Below are 11,246 nucleotides of genomic sequence, written 5' to 3' on the forward strand. Positions count from 1 at the left end.
GATCAACCTGATGGATACCAATTCTTAATCGTTATTCAAAGCTCGATAATCTACACACGTATGATATGATCCATTCTTCTTTTTTACAAATAAACAAGTGCTCCAAATGGAAAAATCTTGATCGAATTAGGCCTTTCTGCAACAGATCCTCAATTTGTTTTTCTACCTCCTTATTTCTATCCTATCCTATTCATCCTATAAGGGGCTCTATATGGAGGAGAAGCTCCTGGCTCCAAGTCTATGGCATGATCATCTTCTCTCCCCATAGGATTTCGAATGAGTTGTCCCTAGAAATCAATCCTCACAAGCTCTAAGAAAGTCATGTCTTACCTAATCTTCTTTTTAAATATGAAGACCCCTTGCGTCCCGTATGTACACAAGAGTACAATCTACCCCTCTTTTTTGCTTGCGCAGGAGTAATCAATGAAATGGCACACGTCTCGATCCCCTATGATCCGTATGTCTTCATCCTAATGATGAGTATGAGGATCTATAGTAGGATTGAAATCATACCACCATGGTTTACCTAGAATCATGTCAACCTCCTATAAAGGAGCTACCAAGAAATCCCTATTATCTCTATATTTTTGTATACAAAGAGGGATTTTCCATACTATGAATGTTTCTTCTTCATTATGTCCCCTAAAAGCTCTTGAGAGTGACATGTCATTTATAGGTTCTGGGTTTAAGATGGAGTAATTTCACTAGACTATCACTCACTAAGTCACAATTACATCCCCACCATCTAGGAGTACTACTATTCTCTGTCCATTCACGAGCCCATACACTATGAAAAGGTCATGAGGCCCAAAGGTATTAGCTGCATGGACAGCATTCACTACTATTGGCTCAATAGTCATGAGATGGGGAGGGAAGCCTCAGACTCCTGCTTCAATGACTTGGCTTTCCCTTTGACTGAATTTGTCTTTGCATTTAGCCAAGAGAATAGGACAATATGTCGTACACACCCTAGCCTATGTTTCTTACATTCAAAACATTTGCTTTACTTCATCACTCATGAAAAGGAACGACACCCATCCGAGACGTGATTGTCTGTTTACATTCCTCATACAGTTTTTCCCTTCCCTTATTGTTCTTGAACGTATTTTTCCTAGAGGTCAGTATGTTGTTGGTCTTGGATGTTGACCCACCATCCTTATTGAAGGATTTACCAAGATTCGACTTTCTTTCAACTGGTTCAGCCAATTTAGTGAGGTCTCTAAGAGTGGTTGGGTTGAACATTCCAACCTCATATATGTCACTTTCAAGTTTAGGGCAGCTAAATATTTCTTTCTTCTATCTTCCTCACTCTTTTCGTGTAACTTTAAAGAGGTTTTCAAAAACCCAGCTGTAAATTCAGCATTACTCTCATTATCAAATTGCCCGAACCTTTCTCAACGAAAGGTAAAGTTCCCTTCATGCCCTAGTGGCATGAAATTGACTTCATCTGTTCCACAAACTTAGCCCCTTCAAGGATAGGCTCTCTTTGTTGGAAAGGTCACCTCCCCATCTGTAAGCCCCCAAATGAGGAGAGCGTGGGGGAGGGAGACCCAGGGCAGAAGATGCCCAGAGAAGAGAAAGGGAGGGGGACTGCCACATGGGCAGCACCTCACACAAAGCAAGAAGGGTACTTGGCAAGTCGTGGAGCTCCTGATGTACGGGGCAGACACGTGGACATCAGGGACCTGCAGCAGCCTGATTGCATAGGGATTTCCAGCAAGGACAGACGGCGCTTCAGTACGGAGAAGGTACGGGATGCATACGTGGCTGTACGGGGCTGGTATAGACCTGGCAGGAGGCAAGGATGCTGCAGCAGAGAGGCGCAACCATGGCACTGCAAACAGGGCAGGCTGGAGCCTGCAGGAAGGCCCGCAATAGGGCGCATATGGCCTGGGCCAGTGGTGCAGTGCCACGTGGCAAGGCGTGAACAGATGGGCCTGCAAGTGGGCAGATCAGAGTGGCGCAGCAGAGGTGGGACAGACCAGCACATGGGTCGGCCAGGAGAGAGGCTGGTTGGGCTGCTTTGAGGCAGCCAACCAGGCCTTATATAGGGCTGACCTAGGGGCTGGGCCCTTGCCTTAATTGGAGGGCCAAAGGCCCTAGAAGTTTGGGCCAGAGGGACCCGGTTTTAGAGCCCTTAAAGGGCTGGACCAGCAGCAGACTGGTCGGCCAGTCTGGTCGGCCAGTATGAGGCAGGCTGGTTGGTTTTTTCCAGCCCCCTTGGGGGGCCTATAAAAAGAGAGGCCTCAGGCCTCATTTCATATCCAGCTTCCAGCAGATCCAGGGCAGAAAGGAGCGGCAGGAAGCCACCCTCTGGACCTACATTCAGGAGGATAGAGAGGTACTTGAAGGGCTGCAGACTTAGCCAGGAAAGGGCTGGGACCTTGGCTGTCATCTAGGGCAGCAAGGTGCTGAGATCACTATACCTTCTGGAGCAGCCATTCACGAGCAGGTTGGAGCAGTGGAACAGGGATCTGTGTGCTGCAGACAAAGCTTGGCAGGGGCTGCCCACCTAGGCTGATTCACAGGCAGTAAGGTGGAGAAGAACACACTAGACGGGAAGTCTACAGACGCTCGAGGTGGAGCACGCGGACTCTAGTCTTCTAGAGATAGCCAGCAGATACGAGGAGGACTTTTGTGTAAGATCAGAGGACCACACCATTGGTGGGACTCTGGATCTGTTCTTCCACCAAATAGTGGGAAAAACTCAGCTCAAGGTGAGCACGAGATAACCAGCAAGGGGCTGGGCAAAACTGAGACTCTCTATAGGCTACCTCCTGCTCTGCGCTACCTCTTAGGCTTCAGTGGCTGATGGAAAATGAGGGGGAAAAGGGGCCTCTTTTTTAGGGGGCTGGGAGCCCTGGCAATGGCCGACTTTTCTGGTCGGTTTGCAGGCTGACTGGCCGACTTGCCAGTCGGCCTATTTCTGCCCCAACCCACTCCCCCTGGGCAGCCTATATAAGGGGCTGCCAGGGGGTTCAGTATGGCTTGCTGTCCCTGCCCTTTGTGGCCTTCTTCCAGCCCTCTATGCTGCTGTCCTGCAGCCCAAAACAGTCCCCATTATCCCTCCCCCTCACAGTCATATGCCCCCCCCCCCCCCCCCCATGTCCTCCTCATATGGGGGCTCACAAGTGGGGGACATTGACTTCAACAGAAAGCACTTTTCTCGGAGGCAGCTGGAGTATCTTCTTCAGCATGTGGGTGTAGACCCACAGCCAGGAGTGTTGAAATGTACAGTTTAGGGCAGCACGTTTCTGTGAGCGCCATCAGGGGACATTAGGCTGGCCAAGAGACAATTTTGTGGTGTTATCATGCCCTGATTTTGGGCAGGCACCTTTTACTTGTTTTACCTGTTTTTGCAACATCAGAAGCTGCAAGGTGCCGCACAGGAGCAGCCCCCATGGTCTCAAAAAGACACCGCTCCAAGCCAGCCAGAAGCAGGTCTGCCAGCAGACGGCTGTCTGGTCAGGCAGCAGAACTGGCAGTCGTCCAGAACAGGGGCCAGACCTGCCCCTCCAAATAGCCCTCCCCCTCACTCGTTCCCTACAGTTTTCCCACATGATTCTCCATTTTAGTCTGCTATAATAAATTATAAATCACAGTTCTGTTTGCTGTGTGTATTCTCTGGGTATTTGCAGAAGTTCAATGTGTGAAGTGCTTCTGATGTGAACTCTCTATCTTGGGCCCATATTTCTCTCTGTTTTTCTAAAGGTGCAACCTCTCTTAGCTTGATATGCATGCCATAACAACTCCCTGAGGTGTGAACTTCAAATTCCGATAACTAAACATGTAATTCTTTGGGTGCTAAGCCAAAACGCAGAGAACTCCCCATGTTTTGTGGCATTTTGCACTCCAGTCCACATCCTCGTTTTGGCTACCCCATGATGAGCATCCAAGACTCAAAATGCATCCGGTAGCCATGGCAAGTTCTCTTTCCTAAGTGTCTACAAGTCAAGCACAAAAACTATGAAGATTAAACATAGAACTTTGAATACTTATTGCTGTAGCTATCAGTTGTTCCATACTTTGAACAGCACGTCATCCTTGAACTAAATAAAAATTCACAACAAAAACAGCAAAAGACACGACTAGACGGATGACCTGCATGGGTCTAAGAATCCAAACCTCCAATGTTCAGCAAGGCGCCTTCAGAAGCCCTTAGTGTCTTCTGAGCAGAGAGTGTAGGTCCTCCTTTCTGCTTATTGGCTACGCTGTTTTGATAAAGACCGAAACCGAAAAGAACAATGCACGCAGCGAACAAACCTGAAACAAACTCATCGTCTTTCTGACTTTCATATAATTGCCAAAGAAAGTAGCTTACTTTGTTCTCTTCGCAGGTGTCCTCATCAGAACTCTCCTCCTCCTCCTCCTCCTCCTCCTCCGCATAGGTTGCCGATTGGCAGAAACGAACCCCATGCCGCCGGATGAATCTCCTTGTCTTCGTGTACAATAAATCCTTAGGACTAAGGATACTTACAATGGGGTGAATTAAGGGCACGCAGGAGCAGTCCGTGTACAGACCCATTGACTGTCTCCATTTTCCCGGTGCACAAAAATGTGATTTAGATGGTCCAAAAACGGGCTGCAGGAGGCGAGAGGGACGAAGAGTGCTCCATGGGTGAAATCCACGACTAAATTCGGACATTGTTCCCTTGGAACGGCACCGAATAACTCTGAACATCGATGCCCGATTAAGCATGAAGGAATTGGGGACATGAGAGATGTGACACCATAGACACTAATGAATTGAAATGCTCTCTCTCTCTCTCTCTCTCTCTCTCTCTCTCTCTGTGGCACCTCACTATTGCTGTGATCACTCCTCAATCAGAATGGCTCTCTCTCTCTCCCTCTCTCTCTCTCTTGTTACCTCAATACTGCGGAGGCTAGAACGTCCCCTCTCTCTCTCTTCCCCTCACACAAGGGAACCTTACGTTACTCCCTTAAGATATCCCCGAGGACGTCTGTCACCGCTCAAATTATGGCAGCTTGAAGCTGAATGGCAGCAAAACAAATGCGATAGCAGAATTGACAAGCCGAAGGGGCGATGGAGAGAGTGGAATCACGGTGTGGCTGGAAGGCAAAGGGCTGGCTGTTGTTGCATTGTGGCCAACAAAATATCAGCAGGTCACAAAAAAACCATTGTCACACATTTTACTGCGAACCTCCAAAAAATACACGAAGCTCTCTCTCCTCCTTAAACCCTAGCTACCTCTACATGCTTCCTTTTAGGGGGTTTTAGGGGCAAGTCCTTGGTTCACATAAAATCTCAACACCATTTTCGTTCTCTCCTTGCAAAAATTATTTTTTTCCATAACCAACGTGTTCACATGAAATCCCTTCTCTTAGCCTACCACATTTTCGTCCTCTCCTTGCAACTAGATTGCTTGGCCAGCTGGGCTCTTGATGAATACTTCTCTCTTTTGCTATCTTGTTGAGGTTCACATGAGTCACGTTGATGTTCAATTGCATGCAACCTACTTGATGTTGTTCATGTCGACAGTAAAACGTAGTTTTTATTTTTTTCGGAGGAAGACTAATTCCTATTCTTTTCACTGTAAGCAAATCTATTGTCATTCCACTTCGAGCGAACGACGGGGAGATGTATTTCAGAAATGTATACATAATAAATCAAAACCAAATTGAGACAGAAGCATGCAACTGTGACAGGAATAATCCAAACCCAAAGCTGCATTGCATGTACGACAAAAGTTCCAGCACCATTTGCAACTTCATTGGATCCCTTTTTTCGAAGGCACAAATGTTTATTTTTTGGGTCAAATTATGTTCCTACGCTTTAGAAAATAGTACTTCCGCGCTCTAGCCGGATGGCCCTCGAGCGTGTTGTAACCTAATGGACCTACTGTGTTGTGGCTCCTTATGTAGTACTGCTCTAAAGTTCGTGCTTTTTCTACAGTGTCTGTTGTTTCCAAAACTTTGATTTTGAAATTTTCTTTGAAGGGCTTGTAACGCTGCAAGTCCTCTTTCATTTTCGCCAGTGGTTTTTTATTGTGCTGTTTGATCCTCCGCGGCAGGTCCGTCGTGCTCCCTATGTATTTTCTGTTGTTGGGCTTGAACGTGATGCAGTAGACGACGAGGCTCGCACGATTCCCTTGCGCGGGCGCTTCAGTGGAGGCTCCTCCTTCATCTCGAGGCTCGCGTCTTTCAATGTCGTACCTGCGTAAACATTGACAATTACATTAGTCATCGAGGTTTTCGGTCTTTTTTTTTTCGTTTGACGTCCATAATAGAATGCATTTATTTACTTGCCCTGGTTTTTCTCTGTTGGCGTTAAAGGATCGTTTCCAATACCGAAGCGCTCCTCGTATAAGTCCCTGTCGAAAATATACGTAAGCTTCTCCATTGTCGTCACCGGGTGCGTCGCATCGTGCGTCCCTCCAAATTGTTCGAGTATAGTCGTTCCTTGATCACGCGTCGTGTCCCTCAGCAACTCCAAGGATACATTGTACCCGTAATGCAGCAGCTCGCACGTAATACGCTGTGATCCCTTTCGTCTTCGTGTCTAGTAGCTTCTGCCCCTCCAAACTTTCCATCATCCTATCGGTCTCATCGAACTCAATGTCAAGCTCGACAAGGATCTCTTTGAGGAGTCCTGCAGGAGAAGTGCAATCCATGATGAGTTTGTTGTTCTTGCAACTCGTTAATTCTTTTTCTCAATTGTTGCGGTTTTTTTAAATTTTCGGAAGCATTACGTACCATTTGCGAATCTCAAGCCTCCTGGCTCTCTTTTAGCTGGCAAACGCCTATTGCAGTTGTCAATGAAGTCGCGTAGTTCCGCATACGTGTTGAAGCCGTTGATGTAAGCTCCCGGATGTTCTCCTGCATTGTTTGCTAGCCGGAATTGCTTTGTGGTTAGGAAGAACCTCCTCTTTGCTGGTGGAGGTTTTGTTGCCTTCGCGTTGCTTTTGTATAGCTCAAATAGCTGCTTGCAGGCATGACTTATTACACCATCTTTTCAAATGAGCCGTCTTTTTAAATCTTCAAGAAAAAAAGATTCTTTCATGTTGGTGGAATTTACCTTGTCTGTGTCCATGTCTTATGCTGCAATGTCCCGAGCTTTCTGATTCTCTGCACCTGTTCTCGACAACAGACAAGATATTAAAACCATTTTCCTTGCATGCATGTTTGACGTAACATATTCATGACTTGCCTCTACCTTTTTCAATCTCTGGTAGTGAATACCTTTATGCGCGTGGTTGTGTTGTCGGCTGTGAGAACTCTCGTGGAATTGGTCTGAATATGTTTGGATGTGGGCAATGTAGTATGCGCAGCCTCGTTCTCTCAGTCACTCTGGACAACATCACGTATGCTAGGCCAGGGGCAAACACTCCTCGAAATATGAGCAGCGCTTTGTTGGATATGGTTGCGCCTTGGGATTTGTGTCCCGTGATAGCGTATGCTAGGGTTAGTGTGTGGACTTGTGGAACCATTTTCCATTTATTGCCTTTCGCTGATGCTTCGAGCGTCGTAATGTGAGCACGGCCGCTGTTGTGTCCACGACGACAGTGATACCGTTGATTTCTCCCCTGCTAGTTGCATTGATGCTCTTGATTTTGCACATTGCTCCATTTGTGGCACCTATTGCGAGGTCGATGTTTTCCGTTATCATTGCCTTTGCCCCCACGTAAATTTTTCCTATCTCGTTGAAGCTTTTGTCCTCCAACCATTCTTTGAGAGCTGGTTCGCTCGCGGCATTACTGTGTATTTGAACATGCACAATCATCTCGGGAGTGTTGAATTTCTCCACAAGCTCATCGTTGAAGGTAGCGACATCGATTCTGTGCGTGCAAATGATGGTTGTTTCGGCATCCATGAAGTGGCATGCACCTTCCTTGTCGACAATGCACTGCCCCAAACAGTCGGAAATCTCGTCAGTTGTGGGCGACCTGAGTCTTATGGTATGCAAGAATGCCAGGAACGGCATGTCTCGTGCATGTCGTACCGAGAATTGCATGTGGTACATTTTCGCTTGAGCCCAGTGCGTGGAGGACGTGATGTGGCACGGCTCGCAGAGATCCTCGCGGTGTTTGCAGACTGGCGGTAATTGCGCCAGGTCACCAAAAATTATGAGCATTTTGTGTCTGAATGGCTCATGCAATGTGCCATTAGTCACATTGACGATTTGTCTTACCACGAGATCGAAAGTCATCCTTGTTAGCATGGACATCTCGTCAATGATGATCGCGTTGGCTTCCTTGATTGCGAGGTGTCGCTCATCCATCTCATGGATGTTCAGTGGGTACTGATTGCTGCGCACAGGGATCTTGAATTGGTAGTGTACAGTGGTTGCAATCCCGCTCAGCCGCGTCGCAACCGCCCCTGTTGATGCACAGAGTATTGCCGTTTTGTTTTGCGCTACCAGATGCGAAACATAGTACCGTATCAAGAAGCTTTTGCCACTACCTGGTGTTCCACAGACAACGTGCAGCCCCGAGCTTGTTGAAGCTAGGCTTTCGAAGACTCTTTGTTGTTCTACTGTCAATGCAGCATTGGCGACGGTGCGAAACTCGGCCATTTTTTCCAACATCCTCGCGCGTGTTGGCCCTTCGACGGTTTGCTGGTCAATGTTAGGCGCTTCCATCGGGCAGTCTCGGATGATCGCAACCTTTTGCAATATCATATTGATCAACTGGTCCGTGTGGTCAGTCGCTAGCAAGTTCCTTTGCGTGTATTCGGTCACATACATCTTGAGGTCCTCGTCGCTCAATATGAGGCCGCGCATTTGGCATTCGACAAAGTAGGATCCAGCAGTGGTGGCAGGTGATATGAGCTCCGTTTCATTCTTGAAGCTGAGTTTTCGCAAGAGCACGTTGTAGAAGTACCCCTCTGGTTGATGTCCAGGGTGGTAGTCAGTGAATCTGACTACTCGCTCACATTTTGCGATCCTGTTGCCTAAGAGGTCAAGACCGACCGTTCCATGTTGCGTTTCCTTGGGCTTTCGAATCACATATTGCCTATGGTAATCGTAGAACGTGCTATCCTCGATGACGCTCGGTCTCCCGCAATATATGTCGATCGGGTGCGGAGTGATGTTGTTGTTTCGCGAGACGATGCGTTGTCTTAGAGATGGTGGCGAGGAGTCGACATAGTGAACGGTCTCGCTCCTTGTGATTGTTGGTATCTGCATGCAGTTTAGCGCGGCCTCTGTTGGAGAGGTTGGTTTTGATAGGAGGCTCGCGGCGATGAGTTTCAGCTTTACTTCGTCGAGATGTTGCAACCCCAAACGTGAGGCGTCTTTTGAACGGATGTTCAGTTTGCCCATTGGTTCAGATTTCATCGCGTACTTGAGGAGGTAGTGAGAGATTGAAGAGTTTGTCACCCACTGTATGTTCATGTGTGCACCCCACAACAGTAACACGGAAGGGTGGTAAGGGACGACGTTTCGGTGCTCATGTCCCGGCCGGTAATACAACCAACGTTGCGTCAGAGGGTCGAGGATGGGTTCATATTCTGGCTGTGTTGCAAAAGGGAAGCCGTGCTTGCAACTGTGGTGTGACGGTCCGACGTAGCACGCTTTCCTGCATACGTGCAACTGCTTCCTGAGAACTAGTTCTCGCAGCCTTGTGTTTCGAGGATCCAGGGCCTCGTCCCTGGGGACGTAAGCCGCAATCTCATTTGCAATTCGCTGACGGTCATCATGGTGGACCCACAATATGACATGGGCGTGTAGGGAGCCCCTGTTTTGTATCTCATAACGAACGACATGGTGTTGTATTCGGCCAAGCAGACCGTCGGATGAAAGCAAATGCTTGCGCATGAACATGTGGAAGCGTGCGTGGAAAAGTGCCACGCATTCAACAGGACAGTCCTTCCAAGTGAATTGCGCATTATAATGTGTTGCGATGCTCTCGATCACATTAATTTCTTGCCACCGTGTATCGGTGACCTCATCTGTAGTGAATGTCAGAAAGAAATCTGGGAGGCCCCAAGCATCGACCATCGTTATGAGGTCCTTCAGTTGCCGTTGATGCCACGATGGGGACCCCGGCATTGTTGATGGCATGCTGTAGCGAAGCACCTGTCTCATTGCGTCTTCATCGGTCATGGCAGGGTTGGCTTTCCTATATTGGTCGATGTCTCGTTGCAAGCATGTAGAGTTGCTTGAATTGGCAATCATCACTGCCTGTTTTAACTGGAACATGATCAACAAGTACGGCTTGTAGAGCGTGTAGATAGAGAATAAGGTGCATATTCTCATTTTCACATAGTTGCTGAACTATATGCAGCCATCATAGTAGCCCCGTCCGAAAGGGAATAGGAAGGGGAACACTGCTGACTCCATGGTTATGTCAACGCACGCACTGCCAGCTGCTGCTACTCCGTCGACGTGGAATGAAGCGACCCTCTCTGAAAGCATTTCTGTACCCCGTAGCTGTATGGAGGCAAACTCATGCTTGTCCCTTGCATCAAAGGCGCGACGGTTCGCGGGGTCCACCATGTTTTGCAAAAGCAGGAGCTCAGGCTGAGATTCCGCTATTGACATTAACTCGAAGGGAGCTGTCTCATCGTGTAGTTCCAAGATACTTGCAATGGTTTGAGGACTCAAGATGCACATACCCATCTTGATGTCCGCACGCTCTGCTAAAGAATTGTACTTGCGCAATATTGGATTGTTCTCGATGTTGTATGCGAGCACAGTTGACAGCTCATTCGTCACGATTTCTTGAGCCGAGCTTAGTGGGACGTTTCGCCAAGATATCAGAGGATTGTCTAGAAGTGACCTTCGATCGAGTGTGCCACGAGCAATCGCATTTGCAGTTGTGGTAACTGAAATGGATATATCTATGATGCTTAGCAGTTGCGTGTGGAGGTGGTTTGTTTTAAGCAACTGCCGAGAGTACTGTGGCATCAACCGCACAATGTATCTGCTCCGCTGGGCATCTCGTGTGCAGCTTTGGCATTTCCAGTAAGTCACTTGCATGCCCATATTCTCGCAAGCATCCAAAAGTATCATGTTTCTGAGTGCGACGCTGTGGCTCGAGATGCCTATGCCTTGCGAAGAAACGATCCTTTGGTTTGCAGACAGAAGCCTGGTTATGCCACAAACACCATAGATTTGAAGGCTAGAGAAAATAGCCGTGCAATTACTAACCCATTGCTTGTATCTATCTGCGATGGTCAACCACGATGACGTAGCTGGCCTCAAGGACATCTTTCTTGATGTTATATCAAGTTGAATAGCTTGACCTCTGGCTGCTCTGAGCGTTGACGAATGGTCATGTTCGAAG

At 47.8% G+C, this 11,246-nt stretch overlaps 1 protein-coding gene across 1 annotated transcript in view; it reads right to left on the reverse strand.

Moving 5' to 3' along the window:
* Nucleotides 1-5,206, reverse strand: part of LOC147890955 (DExH-box ATP-dependent RNA helicase DExH3-like) — a 40,197-nt gene extending 34,991 nt beyond the window's left edge. Inside the window, exon 1 of the mRNA XM_087389841.1 lies at nucleotides 4,322-5,206. Coding sequence (XP_087245967.1) covers nucleotides 4,322-4,699 — 378 coding nt within the window. The 5' untranslated portion in view covers nucleotides 4,700-5,206. The remainder of the gene's footprint in view (nucleotides 1-4,321) is intronic.
* Nucleotides 5,207-11,246: the final 6,040 nt, after the last annotated feature.

This window comes from Dipteris shenzhenensis, chromosome 18 (assembly GCF_047967505.1).
Source record: "Dipteris shenzhenensis isolate YYH24624 ecotype China chromosome 18, Dip_SZ_1.0, whole genome shotgun sequence".
In the NCBI taxonomy this organism is placed as follows: domain Eukaryota; kingdom Viridiplantae; phylum Streptophyta; class Polypodiopsida; order Gleicheniales; family Dipteridaceae; genus Dipteris; species Dipteris shenzhenensis.